We start from the raw sequence: 23,650 nt of genomic DNA on the forward strand, positions 1-23,650 counted from the left end.
GCGCCTTAGGCGGAAGCTTTAAGGCAGCACCAAACAGCAACACCAGTGTCCTCCTTCCGGTATCCTTAAGGCCGTCTCCCTGAACGGTAAAGCTCCGCCCACCCCGGGGCATCTCGGGAAATGTAGTTCTACTTTTATCTAGACTGTAGGGTAAGTGCTATGTAGAACTTCATTTCCCGGAGGGCTGCGCGCTCTGTTACCTGAGCTAGACGATGAGCCGAAGGCCCGAAACCTTTATTTAGGGCTTTTTTAAGTTCTCAGAAGGAAGGTGTGACGGCGAACTGAGGCTTTTGGCTACTCGGCGGGTTATCTCATCGGGCGAAGCTGGAGGACGAGACCTTGGCGCCTGTCGAGCGGCCCCACTTCCGGTCGGCGGGGCAAAACATAGGGCTCTTCTCCTTTAATTGCAGTGGGCGGGACGCGGCGACTCCGCCGGCGTTGCTATTGGCGGCGATTGGGGGCGCGGAAACTGAACTGGCACAACTGCCGCCGCAACTACCTCGGGATTTTGGGGTGCTGCTGGTCCTGCCAGCCCTGCCAGCCCGGCCATGGCCGCTCCCACCCTGGTAAGTCCCTGTAGAGTGGTCGCCTGGGTAGCTGGAGCAATGGCCGCGAGAGGGATTCTGGGGTTGCCTCCCCACGAAGGTCACGGAGTGGGTCTGGGCATTGACTCAGCTCCTCAAGCGCCAGGCTAGGTGCTGGACAACCCGGGCGAACAAACAGGTCCCTGCCTCTGGGATTTGCGACTTAGCAAAGAAGACACATGCAAGGCCTTGTCGTGGCCTGGGACCAGTGTGAGCCTCGTCATCCTGTCCTTTTCTTATGTCTTCTTGGAGGCGACGTCCTTTCCAATCGGTGGAAACAGTAGGCCATTGGGATGCCTTAGGTGTCGGAGGCCTGCAGTATGACCTGGGACCGAATGTGACCTCTCTCTCAGTCCAGAAAAGGACTCCAAATTGGTATTTTAAATAAGAGTTCGCTTCCAAAGTGCCTGGTGCTCTGGCGAGGTGGTACCCGATGGCCCCTGATGCACCTAAAGACTTGGGCAAAAATAGAACCTCGACTTTTGACTGCCAATCTGAAATTCTGTTTACATAAATGACAACACACTGTTTTTAAGGGAGAGGAGGCCCACATGCAGGGAACTACGCAGGGAAGAGGGCATTGGGAAGGGGGTCCCACTGATCAGGGTTGGACCTGAACATGCTTCTGCCCACTGAGCCTAGGATGGACACTGCCTTGCCTTTATTTTTCCAAGAGTGAAAGGTGAGCTCAAGAGACAGAATGGGCACTTGCTGCTTAGTTGGAGCCCTCCCCCTGAACTACCACTCCATCTGTTAAAAGGCGTGGTCTGGCAGGTGTGTTGGGGGTGGAGCTGGGCACTGGGCCTCACCTTTGTTTTGGGTACAGCTTTGTGGGGTAGCAGTGGCTGTGCTATGCCATAGGAATGTCCTTTCCCAAGCTGGGTTCATTGGAGCTCCTAAATTTTGTTTTTCAGTTTTTGATGTTTGAGGTGGCAGGAGATAACTTACTATGGTTGGGGTATAACTCCTAAAGTCTTGTATGTAGCTTTGGCTAGCCTGGAACTCACTATGTAGATCAGGCTGACCTAGAGCTCCCAGAGGTTTACCTGCCCCTGCCTCCTGAGTGCCGGCATTAAAGGTATGTGGCACCACGCTTGACCCATATTTGGTTTATTTATTGTGGATTTATTGATTCATCTGCTCATGGGCCTGTGTTTGTAGATTGTGTATCCTTCCTTCCTTTACTCATTTATTCTAATAGTTTTTAGTGAATTCCTTAGGATTTCCTATATAAAAGTTATAAAAATGTTTGAGTGGCCAGGCGGTGGTGGTTCACACATTTAATCCCAGCTATTAGGAGGCAGAGGCAGGTGGATCTCTGTGAGTTTGAGGCCATCCTCGTCTACAGAGTGAGTTCCTGGACAGCCAGAACTGTTATATAGAGAAACATTGTCTCAGAAAAGAAATACCTTGAGTGTTTTCAACATCTCCTGGTTATAGGAAGAGTCTTGGTCCCAGAGAAGCCCCTTCTTCGGGCTTTACCCATTTGATCTTGCTCTCCCTTAGGATGACCCCTCACTGGAGAGGCATTTTAAGGGCCACCGAGATGCAGTCACCAGTGTGGACTTCAGTCTCAACACGAAGCAGCTGGGTAAGAGAAGGCATCTATCTTGTCTGGGGCTCTAGATTCTAAACTGAGAAGGCTGAGGTTCTTCCTGGGAAGACTGGTGTGGGAACACCAGAGTACAGCCAAACGTGCTGTCTTGTCTAGTCCTTTGTATTGCTTATGAGGCTCCATAAGCTCCATTGTGCATGACAAGGGTATAATGCTCAGAGAGGTTAGCAGCCTTGCCAGGGTCATGCAGCCTTTATTTATTTTAATTTTTTCCTTTTATTGAAAAAGATTCTTTTTCTCACAAAATACATCATGATTACGGTTTCCCCTCCCTCTACTTCTCACAGTTCCTTCCCACATCCCCTCCCATCTGGACCCACTCCCTTGCTGTCTCACATTAGAAAAAAACAGGCTTCTAAGGGATAATAATAAAATATAATATAAGATAAAACAGGGCTGGAGAGATGGCTCAGAGGTTAAGAGCACTGGCTGTTCTTCCAGAGATCCTGAGTTCAATTCCCAGCAACCACATGGTGGCTCACAACCATCTGTAATGAGTCTGGTGCCCTCTTCTGGCTTGAAGGGATACATGCAAGCAGAACACTGTATACATAATAAATAAATCTTAAAAAAAAAAAAAAAAAAAGATAAAACAAAAACTATCGCCTCAGAGTTGGAGAAAACAAACAAGAAAAAGAACCCAAAAAGAAGGCACAAAAACAGAGACACACTTGTTCCACACACTCAGGAATCCCATAATGAACATTAAATTGGAAGCTATAATATATATGAAAAGGAATTGGTGCAGATCCATTCAGGCTCTGTGCATGCTGGTCATGTATCCTTTGAGAGACTAGGGTCTAGGTTTTTCCACATCCTGGCCACTTCTTGAGTCTGCTCTGTGGCGTGGGCCCCAAACTGGCTCCTTTTTCTTGAGTCTTCAGTTTGATTGCCCACAGGTGTGTGGTACATTTTCTTTTTACAGAGACCTACTGGTGAGAAAGATGTTGAGTGAGGTCCATCTCCCAATTCCATACCACTGCCCCTTCCTTGTACACTTCTTATATTTTTCCTAAACAGCTTTCCTGCTGCAGATTCCTCCTTTCTCCATGGCTGAGGCTTGCCTCTTTATCGTATTGTTGAAGTTTCCTGCCAGAAGCTGTCAGTGTAGTGGTTTGCTGTAAGCAAAGAGGGAGCCGAAGCCATTTTTGTGTTCCCCCCTTAGGTGTCTTACTAAGTTTGGTCCTTTCTTTCATTTTTAATTTATTTTTAGATTGTCTTATTTGTATGAATGTTTGCATGTTTGTCTGTGTACCACGCATGTGCATGGTGCCCCCAGAGTCCAGAAGAGGGCACAGGACTCCCCGAAATTGAAGTTGTAGACTGTTGTGAGCCACCCTGTGCTTGCTGGGAATTAAACCCGGCTCCTCTGGAAAAGCAGCAAGTGCTCTTAATCGCTGAGCCATCTCTCTAGCCCCAAGTTGGTCCTTTAACTAGTTAAAGGCCTTCTGTGTCTGACTGGCTCCTGAGTGTCGGGAGGACTTGCCCCATGCTCTCTGAGTATCACTGGGGAGACCCCACAGGGGTCATTTCATAGGACCCTGGGTTGCAGTCAGAAATGGCATGTGAATGGCCTGTCAGTCTGGTTCCTGTGTTGGCCTGCTGCATGGAGAACTGCTAGACCATAACTCTCCAAACTCCATGTCAGCAGTCATAGGAAGTGCGGGCCATCCCATGGGATCCTTTTCATTGCCCTGCTGGGGGTGTCTGTGAAGGTGGAGCTGGGCTTGTTGCTCTCCTGTGTCCCCAGCAATGAGGCAGGTGCTCGAGGTTCTTGAGATCTGAGAATAATCATGTCACTCACTATCCTCAGCCAGCGGCTCCATGGACTCATGCCTCATGATCTGGCACATGAAGCCCCAGTCACGTGCCTACCGCTTCACGGGCCACAAGGACGCTGTGACTTGTGTGAACTTCTCCCCGTCAGGACACCTGCTTGCCTCAGGCTCCAGAGACAAGACTGTTCGCATCTGGGTCCCCAATGTGTGAGTTGTGGATCGAGGGACTGACAGCATCGAGGGACTTGGTGTAAGAGCTGTCCCTCCTGGGTCCTTATCCTGGCTTTGAGCTGGTCACAGTGGGACATGTGACCTCTGAGAGGTGCCAGCAGAGGGCTTCAGTTGGGGCTGTCTCCTTAGGTTGGAAGGACTCGTGAGGGTAGAGGTGGGGGAGAAGCACTTTGTTTCTGTTGGGGAGCCTCTTGCCTTTCTGAGGGGAGACTCAGACAGTCAGGCCTGGAGAGGTCGAGAGAACTTGATGTATTTGTAGCTCCTCAGGTCACTGTTATGAATCTCCTGAGTCTGGATGTCTATCCTCATAGCAAGGGTGAGTCAACCGTGTTCCGTGCACACACGGCCACAGTGAGGAGTGTCCACTGGTGCAGTGATGGCCAGTCGCTCGTGACAGCCTCTGATGACAAGACAGTCAAGGTGTGGTCAACTCATCGCCAGAGATTCCTATTTTCCCTGAGCCAGCACATCAACTGGGTCCGCTGTGCCAAGTGAGCATTCCCTGACTGGAAAACCCGGGAGGATGCAGAGGTTGTGGGGGACAGAGAGGAACTGTGTCAGCTTGTGACCTTGGGCAAGTTGCGTAGCTTCCCTTTGATGTATCCCTGAGCCTTGATTTCCTAATCCGTACTACGTCAGCAGCTGTGGTTGCTGCTTTGAACTTGTCGGGAGCTTCATTGAGCTCATGTGTGATAATATTAGTCAGCCATGCCCCTCTGCCAGGGATGCTGAGTACTCCCAGGACAGCAGCAGCAGCAGCAGCAGCAAGCTCCTGTCAGTACCCTGTGCAGTTGCCCTCGTTCCTCCAGACAGTTCTGCCAGCTAGGGAGCGTCCTTCTCATCTGGCAGAAAAGGAAACAGGCTCAGAACAGTATCTTCCCCGGGGCATGCAGTGGGTAGGTGGTAGAGCTGGGGCCTGAGCCCACATTTCTCTGGCACTCGGGTTCGCCTACTTTCCTCAGAGCTTAATTGTGCTCCAAAGCTGCTAGGTGGGGGCTTGATCTTGAGGCCCTGGCTTTGGTGTGGGCGGCAGTGCTGTGACATAGCCTGCCGGGTGACTTGAAGAATTGCAGACACAGATATGCCTATCTGTGGCTTCTTCAGCTCCTTCCAACAGAGCTTTCTCATGTCACAGCTCTGCTCCAGAGGAGGGGGTTAGGGTGCCCAGAACGCTAAGAAACCATGAAAGTCAGCGGTTAGGGACCATTGAGTCATCTTCCTCTGCAGATACCGTGGAAGTTACTTATTCCCTAGGACAGAACCATTCTTTATTCTGGGAAGGCCCTGTTCTGCGAGGTCTTATGCTCAAGCACCTAAGGATGGAGGGGGCCGGGGTATGATGTCCACAGTAGGCCTCTGATGGTGGGCCTCAGGCCCTCCATGTGTTTTTGTTGGCCCATTGTGTTTTGCTGATGTACCGATGTGGGGCTCCTGATCTCCTCCGTGCATCCTCCTGTGTGTTGCTACAGGCCTTGTGCCCCCTGGGTGTTCTGTGCATTGTGCTGCTGCGTGATGACTGGGCACTGGAGAGGATGGATCTCAGAGAGGGACGCCCCTTGCCAGGAGCACTGAAGGCGCTAGAGCAGCACACGGAACCCTAGTAGTTCCTGGGTCAGGCAGCTGGGCCTAGTGGTGCACACCTATAGTCTCAGGACTTGGGAGGCAGGAGGATTGCCACTCTACAGATAGAGTGTTGCAGTCCAGCCAGGGCTACACAGTGAGACCCTATGTCAAAACAACAATAACACAAAAAGCTTCAAATGCTCAAAGAGTTCCTGGATCAGGAAACAGCGTGTGGGGAGAGGTGGCTGTAGAGAACATGGTGTGGTAACCCAAGAGTCTGTTAGTAGTGTGCCTTATGCCCCATTCAACTTAGGTTCTCCCCTGATGGGCGGCTCATCGTGTCTGCCAGTGATGACAAGACTGTCAAGCTGTGGGACAAGACCAGTCGGGAGTGTGTCCACTCATACTGTGAGCATGGCGGGTGAGTCCCTATCGGTGTCCTCCATCTGCAGGTGCTCCTGCACAGCTCAGTGGCCTCTGGGGACCGGGACTATGTAAGTGGCAGCCCTGCTTGCTGCTCTTTGGCTGACTTGCCTTTTCTATGAGTTTTGTACCTTTTTCTTTGTGGATGGACAGTTAAGCCTGCTCCCCACCCCACAGAGAGCAGAAACACTTCACTTAAAGTCATGCAATAATTTGGTCTCTTTCCCCCTTTAGTTTCTGGTTCTCAGAATATACTGTGTCTCTCAGAGCATTGAATCAGCCCCCTAAACTGCATGTTAAAACTTAGCATCACCCGTGGTGATGATTTATGAACGAAAGCCTCCGGTTCTTGTAGCAGGCAGTGGCTCTTCGTTCTGTGCCACATCCTACATGGAGAGTAGGAGGGGCCTGCCTCTGAGCAGGGCTTAGCTTTCCTAAGTGTCTGAGCGGACTGCAGCTTTACTCCTCTTTCCGTAAGCCGGGACTCACAGACGGGCCCCTGCAGAGTGCCCGAGTACCACGGATAGTGCATTGAAGGCTCTTGGCTGTCTTCTAGAGATAGATGGATTAGTAGTTCTTGTAGCCCTGGTGGACCTTCCCACCTGTGCCTCAGTTGGCAGGACCTGTCTTGGAGCTAGCCCTGGTAAAAGGAACCTCAGAGCAACTTGGCTGACTCATTGGTCTGAAGATCGCTGTTTCCACTTGTACTGAGAACTCAGCAATGGGCTGGACATGGTTACACACACTTGTTATCTCCGTACTGAGGAAGGGAGGTGGGAAGATGAGTCTGGGTACATAGTGAATGGCGAGCTGTTGTCTCAAAAAAATGTCAGGAGGGAGGGAGGGAGGGACGTGGTCCCTGATAAGTCTGCTTTACTTCACTGCTGGCCACTGATGTCACCTACCTCTTGGTCTTTCTTGGCCACCTGGTAAAGAAGCATGTTTCAGGTGGAGGGAACTGTGTGGACAGACAAACAGCAGCAGGACACTTCTGGGTCCATTCTAGCCCAGGAGGACCTCTCAGGGCACGTGACTGTCGTGTCTTTCCAGCTTTGTCACCTACGTGGACTTCCACCCCAGCGGGACGTGCATCGCTGCTGCGGGCATGGACAACACGGTGAAGGTGTGGGATGTGCGGACTCACCGGCTGCTGCAGCATTATCAGCGTGAGTGGTGAACAGTGTCCCAGGCCAAAGGGAGCTCTGGTGAGACTGCTTGTGCCAGGCTTTTGGTTCATTGCTGGGGTGATTAGCCAGGCCCAGGCCCAGCCCTGAGTTGGGAGGAATCCTGTGGCTGTTGGGTTAACCAGGATGAGTAAGTTGGTGGTGTAGCTGTCTTGGCTTGGCATGTTGATTAGGAGGTACCCTGCTAGGAGATAGCAGACTCACATACACTCAGCCGGGGAGTCTTCTGTGGCTTTCTGGCTAGGACTATCCCTGAGGGCTACTTCTTGAGAGCTTTCTTACTGTTCATTTCTCCCTGTGACAGAGATGACTTCCCAGGGTCAGGAAGACAGGGCTACGCATAGTAGTCATTGTTGGTGGGAGCTTGGCCTCATGGTATTCTCTACAGATCTGCCTAGAGCCGTTAACCAAGTAAAAGATTGACTTTGGCTGGAACCAGGCTCCGCTTCCGGGCCCAGGCCCCTTACTTAACTGTCACCTTTGGATGTCGGAGCAGCAGGGAGTTGACATTAGTTTGGAGCTCAGTCTTTTTTTGTTGTTGTTTTTTGTTTTTTTTTCGAGATGGGGTTTCTCTGTGTAGTTTTGGCGCCTGTCCTGGATCTCACTCTGTAGACCAGGCTGGCCTCGAACTCACAGAGATCCACCTGGCTCTGCCTCCCGAGTGCTGGGATTAAAGGCGTGCGCCACCGCTGCCTGGCCTGGAGCTCAGTCTTTAGCGCTCGCTACCCAGTATCCCCAGCAGCACTTTCTTGGTTGCTTCACAGATGTTGGACCACTTTCTTGAGTCACTGAGGTGAGCAGACCTTCTGGAATGGGGAGAAGTTCCTGGTTTGGGACAGGACAGAGTAGAGTGTGGGTTCTGTAGCCAGCTTCATCATTCCCAGCTGTGTGACACTAGGCGAGTTCAGTTGACTCCTTGGAGCTCTTGGGACAATGATAGGGTTCATCTTACGTTGATTTCATATGATATGGGGTTTGTGTTAGCTCATGTGAAGAATGGAAAGTGGCTGGCACAATATGGCAACAGTGACAGTTCCTGCTGCTCCTGGCCCTTCCCGGGATTTGCCTAGGCATGCAGTACACTCGACCACCACCAGGTGGCAGGCCTTAGCCACGAGAACCAGGTCTTTCTATTCTGAGAGCCTAGGCATCTGCCATTGGTGTTCTTTCCCGGCTTCTAGAGCAGAACAGCAGTGTGCTCAGCCTTCCATCTGGAGAGGTGTGGGCCTCCCTCAGGCTCAGAGACTTCTTTTTTCTGTTCCAGACCAGGTCTAAGGGAAGGCCCAGGGTTGGAGACTGGGTATTATCTTCACATTGACTGGTGAAGGCGGCAGAGCCAGGAGGGCTTGGACAGAGAGAGGGAGGCAGGAAAGGGACAAGGGCATGCAGCAGCCGGGAGTGCAGGCTGTGTTCTGTGAGGGGTGATCTGTGAGCGGTAATCCGATGAGAGAGGATGTATAGGGATTCTAGTGCAGTGCTTGGTGTGCTATGTGCCACACAATCCCCACGCTGGGAGAAGAGGATTTCTAGCTGTTTCTGGCAGAGTCCGAGTCTCCCTGATGGATCAGGAGCCTAGAGCTGATGTTCATGAGTTATAGCAGCATGCACTCACTGGAAGGACCTTGAATGCCACCTCTAAACCTAAGGTTCCAAATCCTTGTGGTTGGCAGCTCTGGGGCATAACACTCAAGGAGCAAATGGATGAGGGGCATTTGAGAGGACAAGTGTTGAGTAAGATTCTGCTAGGGTGTGTGGGGGTGATAGACCCTGGCCGCTGGTGCATGGATTTCCATGCCCAGTGTAGCAGGCATCAGAGTGCAGAGGGGTCAGACCAAGGGGACCACTTATGTACAGTGAGTAGAGACAGAAGCAGATGCTGTGGTGGTGGAGGGTCCCACTGGGCCCTGGGATCTGGGACATGAGAAGGGCCAGTGCCATATTCTGTGCTCTTATTATTGGAGGATCACTGAAGAGCAAAGGTCTCCAAAGCAGCCAGACTGAGAACCTTGAGATAGCTGGGGGAAGGCAGAGGCAGAAGGAGAATGGGGTCTCAGGAGGAGGCAGGCAGGAGGTGGGACAATAGAGAGGAGATGTGGGAGAGGGCTATGGGCTCTCAAGGGAGTGAGCTTGGTCATGGGCAGAAGGACGACAGCTCAGTGCTAGCCGAGCTAGGAGGTGTGTGGACTTGAGTGAGCATCAAGGCCGAGTTTCGAGTGGACCAGAGTGCTTGTAACCCACATGTTCCTCTGAAAGCTTTCAGTGGGTGTTTGCTGCTCTCCTTGCCTCTTGGGATAGAACTTCTCAGCAAGGCTGTAGGGTCATATTTGTCAGCTGTCCTCGTGTGTGGTGGAGCCTTGTGGGGACTTTTGGCAGCCTATAAACACAGCCAGCTTCCTCCTGAGCTTCTCGCACAAGGCTGTGGCACCTGGTAGGTGTTCACATGAGAGCAAACTCACTCCTTAGCCTTGGGGATCACCTGGGTGGCGGGGGGAGAAACACCTCTCACTCTACTGTCTGATGCTAGGCTCTGGATAGGTCTGCTCGAGTCTAGGGCCTTCCCAGAGAGCCCCATGGCTAAAACAGTTCTTGGGAGATGCACACCTCTTCAGTGCACCCATAGATCTGTTTGGAGGCTGATTGCTCAAAAAGGCCTCTCAGTACTGGGGTAGCCAACCTCTGATCTCTGTTCTGTTCCAGATCCCTAAGAAATCCTAAGGACTCAGTGATTCCGAATGTCTCCCCTGGTGATGCTGGGTGGTTGCCAGAGAATGTAGTTAGTACTACTGCCGTGTGCACCTAGCTGCCCCATGGTCATGTGTCCTGCCCTTGGCTGAGTTGTTGGAGTAATGCTTGCTTCAGCTTTGAGCTTCAGCAGAGAACCATCACTGTTTATCTAAGGCTGACTGACTGTCCTCCCAGGCAAGGAGTTTCTTGGCTCTGGCCTATCAATGCAAGGAGCATTTCTGATTTCCCAATTCAGTATGGGTTGGTGGAGTCCTGGGAGTGCCACTTCCCGTGGAGGTGGGTTAAGCGCCATATGCTCAGAGCCCACGTTAAGACTGTTCAAACATCTGAGCAGCAGCCCCCGCCATCCCAGAACGCAGAATGTGCTTTGTGGTTTATAGGCATGTGCAGGTCCGTGATCCAGGCACAGGCCTGGGTGACCAGCCAGACATGGGCACTCCCGCTTCACCCACAGAGAGCGTGAGGCTTGCCTACAGCCATGCAGCTGGAAGGCAAATCTGGCTCTTCAGTGGGAAGGGCCTGGGAGTCTGCCCACCATTCCCATGCTGGGTCCCACGCACCCTAGTGTTTTGTTCACAGGGTTTCTAAGAGAGATGGTTTTCTTTTTCTCTCTTTTTTTTTTTTTTTTTTTAGTTTTTCAAGACAAGGTTTCTCTGTGTAGCCCTGGCAGTCCTAGAACTCTCACTCTGCAGACCAGGCTGGCCTCAAACTCACAGAGATCTGCCTGCCTCTGTTCCTGCGTGCTGGGATTAAAGGTGTGCACCATCACCGCTCGGCAGGTGGTTTTCCTGACTGGCTTTCAACAGGTTTGCCCATGTCATGCCCAGGAGCTGGAGTTGAAATTCTTAGTCCTGAGTTCTCTGGTCACTGGTTCCTAAAAACATTTCCGCACCCCCACCCTATTCAAGAGGTGTTTTTTTAATTTCATTTATTTTTGTACATACGGTATGGGTGTTTTTCTGTATGTATGTCTGTGTGCCGCTGCCGTCCCGGTGGTTCAGGGAAGCCCAGGCTCCCTGAGCATGCCTTACCATGCTCACCTGTCTGCCACTGTCCTTACTTCTGCTTCTTTGCTTAGGTGGGGCTCGGGTGGCCCTCCTTTCGGGGCAGGCTGAGGGTCTCCAGGAGTGGGTTGCAGAAGCCTTCAGATCTTCTCCAGGCTGCCTCCTGGAGTTGTGTCATTGGAGCGTGCTGTTCAGATATAAATACCAGATTACATAAAGCCTTGGCTGTCTCCCCTTAGTGTGCTTGGGAACATGTCTCCACACTCCCCAGCACATCACTACACCAGTGTGGTTAGCATCTAAGGCTTCCTGAAATCCTCGTGGGCTCTATTGAGGGCCTTGCAGAGGTTCCTGCATCCTCCCAGAGCCCAGGGGAGAGCCTGGCTTTTGAACTTGCCTCTTTATTTGTGGCAGTGCCGACACATCAGGGTCGTGACTCTCTCAGCTGCTCTGGTTTCTCCAGTAGAGTAGTGGTAGTGGACAGGAAGGGTTGAAGGTCTTTGCAGCAGCTGTGATGAGCAGGGTCATGCGTTGGCTGTGATGGTGCTCCTTCCCCTTGGAGACTACATGGTTCTGCCCATCTCTACTAGCTCCATACACAACGTGCCTTCAACCTCAGGGAAGGACTGTGTAGTCTCAGGGGCTTCTTTCTGAACAACCATCCTAAGTAACTGCTCCCTCTCCATTTTCTGAGTCCCACTCGGTGCCAGCCACTGAGCAGTAGCGAGGCACTTGACTTGGTCTCTGATGGAGGTGGTGATGTCCTGAGACAGCAGATGGGAGTCTGAACGCAGTGCAGAAAGGAGCGGGTGAACTGGTGTGAGGCTTGTGGTATCTGGAAGGACGAATGAACAGGGCCCAGCAAGGAGTTTAACTTGAAGTTACCTCCTCAGAAAGCTTCCCAGGGGAGATGAGTTTAAGTGGAGAGCTTGAAGATCAGGGACAGGGCAAGAGACTTCTAGGCCCATTGGGAACAAGGGGTGAAAAGGCTTTACAGATGGGCAAGCCACCAAAGTCGGGGTGACTGATTTTTGGAGAATGAGGGACACCAGAATAGATGGTAGGCTTGGTAGGGATGGTGGGGAAAGGGAGTCATGAATGCTAAATGGGTAGAGTCGAAGGGCACAGGGGCCAGAGGAGAGGGATACCCATGCTGGCACTGGGGTCCAAGGGTTCAGTTGAGATTAACTGGTAGCATCCCCATGCCAGCCCCAACAGTGCTGTGGTGCAGATGAAGAAGCTGCCTGGGTCAGTCAGGGTGACTGTTTAGGGTCACAAGGCAGGCCAGTGGGGAGACAGGGATGGGAGTTCAAGCCCTGCTGGCCCCTGACAGTCTGCATCTTCTGCTTGCTGTCCCCACACGAGTCCGTCCTGCAGGATAGCACATTGTATTGTATTTGGAGGGTTTCCCTGCAGTAACAGAATGTCAAACATTCAGCACTCTATTTACCTCTTCCCTTCCAGTTTCACTGCAGAGTGTTAGGGGAAAGGTGAAGGATCATGTGATCCTCTTGCTTGCTGTATATGTCTCCCTTTGCCTGCCCTTGGTCCCCATCCATAAATTGTGCCACTCTCCTGGGAAATCCATGTAGGGTTCCCTACCTCAATAAGTAATGGCTGTCCTAGCCTGGTCACCCAAGGCCAAGAGACACTGATGACTCTCAGTGCCTGTCCCAGGCTTCAGCTGTGTTCTGTGGGCCTCCCAGCCAGTGCCTAATGGCTGTCCTTTCTCTAGTACACAGTGCAGCCGTGAATGCCCTCTCCTTCCACCCATCGGGAAGCTACCTCATCACAGCCTCCAGCGACTCAACCCTGAAGATCCTGGACCTGATGGAGGGCCGGCTGCTCTACACACTCCATGGGCACCAGGTGAGGGTATTGGCATGGCGTGGGGCGGAAGCACAGCTTTGATGCAGGTGCATGGCTAGGTTTCACCTGGGGGCATTCATCTGAGGGGCCTTCCCCTGGAGCCCACTGTGGTTCCATCTCAGCCTAGACAATGCAGTGAGATGCAGAGATAGGCCTGGTATCTGCAGGAGCTGATAGAGGCCTTTTTTGTGACCTTGATTGATTGCTGGGGTTGAACTTGGTATGCCTGAGAAGGGAGTGGGGACCTTAAGATTGGGAAAGGTGTGGGCTGAATGGAATCAGTCCCCTAAAGGGCTTAGGCTCCTCGGTCTGGTGGTTGAGTAGCGTCTTAGAACTTTAGTCACCTTTGGAGTTCTGGGGTGCACTAATTTCCATGACCTCAGAGACAAAGACATGTTTTTCAGAGGTTGGGGCAGGAGAGAGAATCTGCATGTTCATTTAGGAATTCCTGGCATTGAATCAAAGGAGCAGAAGCTTTCTGTCTGTGGCTTCAAAGAGCATCGGCCCTCTGAACTCTCTGGTCAATGGTGGCTAGTAGATGACTCCTGGGGGTCATCTACAGGAGTTGGGCTGCCTGCAGTTCTCACCAGCAGCTGGCCCGGGGCCAGGCCTCTCATCTACACCCCACCAGGAAGTTGAGACGGAGCTGTTTCCTGCTAAACAGATCAGTCACCAAAGTGTATTCTGTTGGAACATAGTCACCATGTGCAAGTGGGGGAGAGTGTGGAGTTCAGAGATTTTAAGTGTGTCCTCTCTCCACCTGTGAGCTGGAGGAAGGCAGGACAAGGAGTAGGTCAGGTCCTCAAGGGCTGAGGGGTGCTCTGGGGGAGCTTGTGTAGCCTGGGCCAACAGCCAGGTGTGGAGTATCTAGCCTAAGGCTCCCCTAGCTGTTTCTGTTAGCGCACATGCAGGCCTTCTGACCTTGGCTCGGAGGTGAGGACATAGCCTTTTCTTCTTTTTTGGGACCTGCAAGCTACTTGTCTCCCGCCTAGTGGTGAGCCCCCGTCTTCCCATGTGGAGGAGTAGGCCTGTCTTCCCTGGGCCACCACAGCCAGGTGCAGTGTTCAGTGTCCTAGGGTGTAGAGACTGCAAGCCAGTTGCCCAGACTCTTGTGAAACTGGGAGGGCCCGTGAAAGCTACCTCTCCACTCCCCGTGGACAAAACAAAAGCACTTCTCAGAAACAACTCATAAGCAGATGCATGCCAAATGACAGTCCAGACTTTCCCTCTCTTTGTGAGGGTCCTTTGAACAGTGGACTTCTCGCAGCCCGAGGACACTTCAGTGGGGATTGCAAATGCCATCCCAGTGTTCTGGTGCATTATCCAGCACACAAAGGCAAACCTGTTGACATTGTTTTCGCTGCAGCTGTCTGTCATCTGCTCCCTGCTCACTGGGTCAGACAGGAGGGACATGAAATGGAGGTTGTGGTCCTACTCTTGGGTGCTCACAGCCTGGGCTGTGGAGGACTGCAGTTAAGGCGGAGGCATTAAACTAGAGGGACAAACTGAGTCTTGTAAAGTTCTCGGAAGGCTGGGTGAGAGTGGGCGGGCCCTGCCCGTCTCCCACAGCGCAGATGAAGGTGAGAGTCAGAACCTAAGGCCCAGATGTTTTGCTCTGCTCACCCTCTAAGTCCCCTATCCAATACAGAAACAGGGTTCTTTGCCACAGGTTTCACGAGCTTCTCTTGTTGAGGTCTCTGATGCCTAGCCCTCTTTGGGGGTACTACCAGCCCAGGGTATCCCTAGGCTTGGCTTCTTCAGAGTTCTGCAGGCTGATCAGGAAGCCAGGGTTTGCCCAGACTCTGCTCCATGCCCACGTTTCCCATAATCCTAGCTCTTTCTAGAGACACGTGTTCTTTGTCTACCTCCCTCCTTTTCAAGGCCCTTCGTGAGGCCCTGTACACTCAGCTGGTGGTAGCTGCTCAGTGCTATTCTCCACAGCCAGTGTCCTCACCCTCTGCAGGATGGAGTGGCTGCTTTGGGCTTTCTTTGGGGTGCTTACTAAAGATATAGAGTGTTTGTGGTTTGAAAAGTTGAGTATTGGGACCGAAGCAAGGGAGAGAGTGTGGAGATCAAGGCTGCTGGAGAAAGAGCCTTATTTGCCCCAGCCCAGTCCAGCTCACCCTCCTGGGCCTGTTTGGAGGAAGTTCAGTGTCAGCTTCCCAAAAGGGAGGATGTTACAGGTTAAACAGCCTTGATTATCTGGGTAGTTGGTTCAAACATAAAGCCCACCAGCTGGACTGAACTCTGTGCTTATGGAGAGCTGTGGCCAGGAGTGGAGTTTGATCCACTCCATCCCTGGAGGCTGGTCTGGCTCTCTGTGACTTGAGAGGGTTTGTCAGCTGCTGTGAAGCAGGTTTGGCTAAGCTCCATGAAATTCTCTGTCTTCATCTCTGGCTAAGTCCTTGAGAGAGGATCTAACTGGGAGCCACATCATAAGAGGCTGCAGACTACTGGGCCCCAGTCCCACAGGTAAGCAGTCTTTGGGGCCCTCTACCTGTGAAGTCCATTCCCTACCTTGATCTCCAGAAGTGCAGGTGGGCTCTGGTGACTTGAGCGTTTACATTCTGTTCCAGGAGGCGATGACATGATGGGGGATGAAGCACAGCTCTTACCAGCCCTCCCAGCTGGGTGTGGCTTAGCAGCCCTAGGGCTTGTAAGTGGTTCCTGACTGCCCCGTGAGTCTGTCCTGCAGATAAGCAGGGTGGCAGATTTGAAAACACTTGCAGACGGATGACACTGAGGGCCTTTGTACGTCTCAGGACAGCAGAGCTGAGATGTTTCTGCTGTTCTCACTTGGCTGTCACACATGGCTTTGACATTCGAGCTGTGGTTTCACCCTTGGCTCCGCATCACTGGTCTGGATAAGATGGCAGCAGGCCCCATGGCTGCTATATCCCAACTTTATTGCTGTGTGACCTGGTCTGGCCCAGTAGGAGGGAGCCTTGAAACTAGCTCCACTTTGAGAGGTCTAACTAGTGGCAGTCCCTAGGCGCAATCCCTAGAAAGCTGTCACAGGGAATTCCATTTGGCAAGCAGGACAGCAACTTTCTTTCTTTCTTTTTTTTTTTTTTTGGTTTTTCGAGACAGGGTTTCTCTGTGTAGTTTTGGTGCCTGTCCTGGATCTTGCTCTGTAGACCAGGCTGGCCTCGAACTCACAGAGATCCGCCTGGCTCTGCCTCCCGAGTGCTGGGATTAAAGGTGTGTGCCACCACCGCCTCACTGACAGCAGCTTTCTTATGCTTCCATTTCCACACGTGTGGGAGGAGGAGGAGGAGGACGAGCACGGGCTGAGGGTGGAGCCCTGGGGAGGTCAGCCTCACAGTCATATCGGGAAGCAGACCTCGAGGAGGTCCGAGGGGCTGTGCATGCTGGAGAGCTGTGCTTCCATGTCCTGTCCTGAAGGCAAGGCCTAAGCGAGCGCTTTTGGGGAGACTGTAGGGGAGGGTCCCACATAGGAGGAAGAAGGGTCAGGGCTACAGTGCTTGGGTGGTGTTCTTATCTGGGTTGAGGCCACAGCTGCCTCAGTGTATCTTTCCATTGTCTCCTTAGGCACAAGGGCATTAACACGAAGTAACTTGCCAAGCACCAGGATGAGTCAGGATTACCCAGTCAGCCTTGGGTTTCTTGGATTGGAGCTTTGTGGGGATGTAGAAGGCCGATATCAGCCAAGGAGTCTGACCATGTGGTACTTTGGTCATTCTCTGGTGTGTGATGGGCCAGACTTCCCAGCGGCCCACTTGAAGGGTATTCTATATATGCAGCCTCCCCTGTTGAATATAATGAAATATTTATGAACCCTCAAGGGGTTCAATATAGGGTGAAGGACCCCCATTGTGAGGCTTAGAGTCTCACTGTGGGGTGAGGGGCTTATACCGTTGGGCAAAGAACTTGCTTTTGGGTGAGTGGCTTACTTTGTTGAGCTAAAGGCTTACTCTGGGTCAAGGGGCTTGCTCTTGAGTGAGGAATTTTCTCTGTGTGGCTGGGGCTTGTTTTGTGTGGGAGGGCCTCGTTCTGGGGTAAGAGACTTATTCTGTTGAGCTAAGGGCTTACTCTGTGGATGAGGGGCTCTTACTATGTAGTAATGGGCTCACTCTGAGGGGTAAGCAGGGTTTTTTTGTTTTTTTTGCTTTTTTGCTTTTTATTTGCTATAACAAAATGCCCCAAATTCAGGCATGGTAGCTAGCACATAGTAGCAATGCCAGCATTTAGGAGGCAAGGCAGAAGGTTTACAAGTTCAAGGCCATCTGGGCTGCTAGTGTGCTGTAGCCTCAAAACAACAGCTATAATTTAAAAAGTGTCCCAAGTTGGGAAATTTATAAAGATCAGAAGTTGTTTTCTCATGCTCTGGAGACGGGAAGGTCCAAAGTCAAGGTGCTAGCCCTCTGGTGAGGGCTGTTGCTGTTCTCTGCTTTCAAGGTAGCACCTCGATGCCATATCCTTCAGGGGAGGAATCCTGTGCCATGTGTTCCACCTCACTTGGCAGATAACAGGTGGGCAAAAAAGCCAAATTCCCCGTGTTCAAGCCTTCCATGAGAGCCCCTAATCCCATTCATAAGGCAGAGCCTGATGATTCAACTTCCTCTTAAAGACCACACACTGGAATACTGTTGCTTTGGGGACTAAACTTTAACATGAATTGTTAGAAAGAACAAAAGCATTCAGACCATTGGAGGCCTAGACATTGGCCAGTTTATTGTAGACATAAAGATTTCTGGTATTCTCATGTAGACCTGATTTTGGAACTCAGAACTACATAGGGTCCATTTTACAGTTCTTGTTGCTTGGCACCTGGGGGCCTGTGAGGCTGGCTCTTCTGAGGTTCTGTGGGAAGATTGCTGAGTGACATGGCTGACAGGCCAGAGAGCTGCCTAAGTTCTTTGCTGGCTTGGACTTGCATGGGTCCTGGCCCTTTAACACTCTGCCTTAGCTTGGAGCCTCTGAGCAATGGTGGGAGGCAATGGGCTGTCTAAAGCCTCCAGATGCAACCCTAAGTGGACACTGCCACTCTTCGGGTCAAGTCAGCTCCAGAGAGGGGCCTGCCCTGAGTCTGACTGAGGCCTGGGGAGTCTGCCACTCTGGCGGCAGTTAAGTAGGGAGGAGCGAATCCCAGCTTGTCTCTCCATGCAGTGCAGCTCGGGGGAAGTGAAAGCTATAAAGGAACTGCAGTGTGGCCCCTCATTTTACGTCAGGGAACACCGGCAGGAGAGGGAAAGGCTTTCCTGTCAACTGCAGCTGTCATTTGAAGCCTCGTGCCCTGAGCAGGGCCCTCACAGATCTGTGTGGCAAGTGTGGGGGCAAGGTGCTAGAAATATAGATTTATTTTTCTGAAACATAGTCTTGAGCCATGCTCATTTGGCTTAAATCCCCTAGATCTATTTGGGAGAGGATGGTGGGTGGGCTGTAGGCAGAGAGTTAAATCTGGTATTAATGGCTGTGCAGTTGGTATGCATGTTACTGCAGAGTGCTGCTGTGGAGTGACTGAGCTGCACACCATCCAGCCAGTGCAGACAGCTACCCTGATGTGGGCGGGAACACTTGCCACAGGCCTAGGCATGGGCAGAGGCTGCTGACTGTACTCATGGCGGGAGCTCAGGCTTCTGAGGGACCCACACACGTATTCTGGACACTTGGGCCATGCCAGGCCCTAGGCGGGGGTTGGGGAAGTGAGGGAGAGGACTCTTAGGTGCTTGGGCTGCCCTTGGGGCCGCCGCAGTGGAAGTGAGCTTCTGGAATGTCTCCCCACCCTGTGTCTTGAGTGCACTCAGCCCTTGTCCGATCGATCACTGTGTTGGGAAGGAGTATTTTGATAGTCAGTAGGGTCTTACCTGGTATTGGTTGGACTCCTCTGGGAAGTGTAAGGGCAGTGAAGACAGGGAGTCGTATCTCATGTGTACCATTGTGAGAAACCCAGAGTCAGCCTGGCCCTCTGTCACCCTCTAGCAATCCAGAGTTAAGCGCTAGGAGCAGGTGTTGTGGGTCAGGGTTGAGAGAGAGCTTTGCTTTCCACTGGCAGCATCTCCTACACCGAGCTGTAATGTCCCTGTGGGTCACCACCTGGATATACGAGCACCTGGTGTGCTGGACTGAATTTCTACACAGGGTCAGAGGCCAGAGCACCCACACCAGAAGTCCCTTGGCCTCCTTGGTCACCGTGACGGCCACTCTGCTTTTTTGTCTACTCGGGGCATGTGTGGTGTGATGGCCCTGTTTGTTCGCTGGTACGTGGTGTGTCAGGGTACCTGCCTGGACTTGGGCTCTTAAGGTACCATAGTCAGAATTCAGGTGTCACAGAGTCTGGCGAGTGTGAAGAGAGTCCAGAGATCTGCTTAAAGGTATCAGAGTTTGCAATTTAACTTAGTCACTAGTCACTATGGGCTTTTCTTTGTTTTGCCTGATGCTTGCTGTTTAAGTAAATTAATGGAAATGGACAGAGAACTGGTCAGATGGCTTGTGGGTAAAGGCCCTTGCTGCCAAGCATTGTTATTTTGCCTTCATGTATGTATGTGTGAGGCTGTCAGATCTTGGAGTTGTAGACAGTTGTTAGCTGCCATGTGGGTGCTGGGAATTGAACCCAGGTCCTCTGGAAGAGCAGTCTGTAGTCAGACCTTTTTGTTGGGACCATCAGCTCCCCAATAATGACACGGAGACTTATTAATTATGAAAGCTGGGCTGATAGCTTAGGCTTGTTTCTAACTAGCTCCTATAACTTAAATTAACCCATTTCTATTCATTTACTTTCTGCCTCGTGGCTTTATTACTTCACCTCTGTAGTGCCCATCCTGCTTGCTCTGCATCTCCTGGTGACTCTGCCCTTCTTCCCAGCATCCTCTGTACCTGGACATTCTGCCTAGATATTGGCCATTCAGCTTTTTATTAAGCCAGTCAGAGTGACACAACAGCAGTCGGTGCTCTTCACTGCCGAGCCATCTCTCCAGCCCTGATGACCTGAGCTCTCTGCCCAGAACCTGTGTGGTAGAAAGAGAGAACCGACTCCTGCAAGTTGTCCCCCTCCTTCCGCATGTATGCCCTGGTGCGTGTGTGTGCATGCTAAACAATTCAATAAAGCGCAGAGAAAACAATCAGCAGCATAGATCCTCTGAGGTCCTGTTGACAAGAAGAGACATGGGATGAAATGACTGGGTGTGAGGCCAGCCAGGTATGGTAAGGTCAGGAGAGAGAACAGGGAAGACACCGTGTGTATGCAGTGTTCACGACAGGTTAAGAACAATCACCTCATAAAGAACCTCAGGGGAGGGGAGGGCTCTAGTTGAGCTTGTGAAGCATCCGCATGGATGTGGTCAGGAGCAGACAAGGGACAGGGTCCCCAGCATGTGGACCGCTCTGCTGCTGGGGGTGCAGGGCAGCTGGAATCTACATTGCTGAAGGCCCAGCAAGAAATGCTCACGTCACACTCCAGGGAAGACCTGGCCTTGGGGTGAAAGAACCAAGCTCCATCCATGCCTGGAGCTGGCCTCCAGTGCACCAGGAGTAGCTGATCAGATGAAAAGACTCGGCTGCCGTGAAGCTAGAACATACCGTATTTGATCACTGACACCTGTCAGAACAGAACTCCCTAACTCCCCTTGGCTTGGAAACCTTAGATTCAGTCACTTCCAAATAACTGATGACCTAAAGAAGAACTGGAGTCAAAACTGACAATTTGGAAGGGAATGACAGCAAAAGTGTTGCAGACTAGAAACTTCTGGGATCTGGCTAAGGTGGTGTCAGAGATAAATTTGTAGCCTTGAGTGAGTTTATTTACAATGAAGGGAGAGTGAAATGATTGAAGAGCTCAGTTTTGAGCTCTAGGAGGAACACCGAGAAAGAGACCTTTTTTGGCTCAGCCTTTGAGGGCACTGAGCAGTAGAGTAGGCTAGAATGTTGGTGAAGGGCAAGATCAACAGAGGCTGGCTTGTCCAGGCCCTGAGAGCCAAACTCCAGAACACTTGAGCATAGGAAGGAGGGCCTGGTCTGTGTAGTCACCGTCTGAGAAACACATCATGATGTGATTTTGTCATGGGGCAAACATAGTTTGTGCTTTCATGAACTGAGGTGGCTCCAGTGGCGTGGTGATACAATCTGGGGGTGGGGGTGGGTACAGACTGCACTCCGAGTGCCCCAGGCTACTTGCTTGGCTCTCAGCAGACTAGCAGAAGCCTCTGATGAGTGCTGCTCTTTCTAGGGATGCAGAGGCTCCTGGTTGCAGAAGCCTTGCTGCCTCTCAGTAAACAGGCACCACTGGGGAGGAGTGTGGGCCCCACAGAGCCTCCTGGTTGCTTGCTTATCCCTGAGTCTCCTGAGAGACTTGGTCTCCTGGGAAAGCACCAGAACATTAGCACCTGCCCTCTGGCCCTAATCCCCCTATAAGCTGGGCGCATTCTTGGAGTCTGCTGCTGTTGCTGCTGACATCTTGTTCCCAGCCTGGCAGCTGGTGGTGGAGTGATGACAGGCAGTGCGAGCCATGAGTGTGCGTGCTCCCTTCGTTGCTGGCCCTTCCTGGAGCTCTTCTCAGGAGCTCTGGGTGGGCGAAGGGCCTGTCTGCTTTTGAAACTCCGCGCTCTGGTTTCCTTCCTCTCCTTTCTTCCCTCTGTGTCTTTCCCCTCAAAATGGAAAGCATCTTGTTGTCTTATAGCATTGCCATACATTCATTAGAAAGTTCCAGGTATGAAAATGGTCCAGATTGTCAGCAGTCAAGTAGATTTTCTTTGAAAATGTATCACCTTCCTCCATCAGCCTTGTAACCCTTTGCCAGCTGTCCACCGGAAGGGATGTTCCCCACCTCCACTATCTGCAAATGCAGCCAGTGTCACTCAGAATGGAGTCACATGGCCCAGTAGGCCTCACACCTGGGATTTGACACTCACTGTTCATGGATATGAGTGGGCATTGTTCCCTCTCAGCAGAAGTGGGTCCACTTCATCTTGGTTAATGATAGGTTAGAATTCCTGGTGTTGCTGGGGGTAGGGTAGACCTGAGCCTGTGAATCCACTTGTTGGGGAAGGGAGGTGACAGGCAGGCATAGGCTTTGTATGTGTCCTCTTGGGCTTTGTTCTCCCAACTTGGAATGGTAAAGGCACACGCTGTCCTCTGGGGATTAGGTGGGTTAATACAGGTGCAGGCTCTGAGCCAGTCCTAGCCATGTCAAATTCTTCCTGTCTCGTCGCCCCAGTGTGAGCCCCTCTGAGAGGAAGAACTCGAAGTGGATTCTGGAAGCAAGGGCAGGCGTGTACCTTCTGCTCCACGTGCCTGGGCCTGGGAAGCCCTGCTCGCTGCCTGTGTCCTGGGAGAGAAGCTGCTTGTGGCTGGGAGGTCTCTTACCAGCCTAAGCCATGGTGGTCCTTCCTAGCTCTGAGTGCAGGGTGTTTTCCATGTCCCCTTTCTCTAGCCCAGGCTCTGTTGCTGAAAACCCCTCCTGTGGGCAGTTCTTGTTACACTCTGCTGGCCTAGAGGAACTGGGGTGACCTTTCTGACAGATATAAGAAAACTGTGATCTGGTTTTGCCAGCAGAATGCCAGGCACTGGCCATGGTAAACGTTCAGTTGGAAGGGAGAAGGTTCCATCTGTGGCTGTGACCTTGCTTGGCATATCTTTCTGGAATGGATTCCAGGCATATGGGAAGGACTGTTCTTTCTCTAGTGGGAGATCCTGATTCCTTCTCAACCAGGGTGTGCTTGTTGGAGAGCGCTGCATGGCATGCACTTGAAGTGCCTCTTTGGGTGGTCACCCAGACCTTTGTCTCTAGGAAGCCAGAGGAGTACACTACCCTGCCAGGCCCCAAATAAGGAAAATGGCACGGACAGTGCAGGGACACTGGTGTCATTTTGGTCCACCCCCCAAGCACCTTCAGTAATTCCTCCTCAGCCTCCTTCCTGTGCTCAGGCGCCTGACTTGGCCTTGTTCATTTGAGCCGTTGGCTTCTCGTTGGCTCCTACTTCTCTGGTCTACAACAGGGCACTACTGGATGTGCATCACAGAGGTGCATGCTGATCTGGGCATCTCTGACCTCCTGCTTCTTGTTGGGAAGCCACGAAAATGATGCCCTCCTGGCCTGACTGCCAGTGTGAATGTCCTGCTCCCTCCTCTGCCCTCCCTTGAGCCCACAGCCTGGCCTTCGTCTGTTGAGATGTTTGGGAGCAGAGGTCCAGCAGCAGTTCTTGTACCTGACCACATGCGGACTTCTTGGACAAAGGCTGAGGAGGACTGGTGCTGAATGAGTGCTCAGACCTTGTCTCACTGCTGCTGTCTTTCAGGAACTGTGCGTTTAGACTGGAGGGATCTTTTTGGAGGGGGTTGTAGGATGTGTGTTGAGATAGAGTCTTATGTAACCCAGGCCGGCCTGGAATTCCTGGTTTCCCTGCCTCCACCTCCCAAGTGCTGGGATCACTGGTGTGTTACCTTGTTCAGCTGACCTTTGGTGTTATTCTGTTTGTTCTGCTAGGGACCTGCTACCACCGTTGCCTTTTCAAGAACGGGGGCGTATTTTGCTTCTGGAGGCTCTGATGAGCAGGTAAGGAAGAATGGCCTAAGGAGTCTGAGCTGATCCTGCTCAGAACCCCTCAGGAGGCTGGAGGCCATCCGGAGATGGGGCTTCAGCGACTACAGTCACGGTGAAGATACTGTGGTGGAGCTTGGGGGTAGGGGTGGTGCTCAG

At 52.0% G+C, this 23,650-nt stretch overlaps 1 protein-coding gene across 3 annotated transcripts in view; it reads left to right on the plus strand.

The window, feature by feature from the left end:
• The first annotated feature begins 204 nt into the window (after positions 1-204).
• The window catches only part of Poc1a (POC1 centriolar protein A), a 72,267-nt gene continuing 48,821 nt past the window's right edge, over positions 205-23,650 (plus strand). For 2 of the 3 annotated variants that reach the window (XM_052719230.1, XM_052719240.1), the window contains exons 1-8: positions 211-566; positions 2,091-2,175; positions 4,013-4,184; positions 4,520-4,699; positions 6,085-6,192; positions 7,245-7,360; positions 12,863-12,996; positions 23,438-23,506. In XM_052719230.1, coding sequence (XP_052575190.1) covers positions 549-566; positions 2,091-2,175; positions 4,013-4,184; positions 4,520-4,699; positions 6,085-6,192; positions 7,245-7,360; positions 12,863-12,996; positions 23,438-23,506 — 882 coding nt within the window. In that variant the 5' untranslated portion in view covers positions 211-548. Of the gene's footprint in view, positions 567-2,090; positions 2,176-4,012; positions 4,185-4,519; positions 4,700-6,084; positions 6,193-7,244; positions 7,361-12,862; positions 12,997-23,437; positions 23,507-23,650 lie in introns of all 3 variants that reach the window. The other variant, XM_052719247.1, reaches the window with a different exon arrangement.

The sequence above is a fragment of the Peromyscus californicus genome, unplaced genomic scaffold, assembly GCF_007827085.1.
Source record: "Peromyscus californicus insignis strain IS unplaced genomic scaffold, ASM782708v3 Scaffold_11__1_contigs__length_118956290, whole genome shotgun sequence".
In the NCBI taxonomy this organism is placed as follows: domain Eukaryota; kingdom Metazoa; phylum Chordata; class Mammalia; order Rodentia; family Cricetidae; genus Peromyscus; species Peromyscus californicus.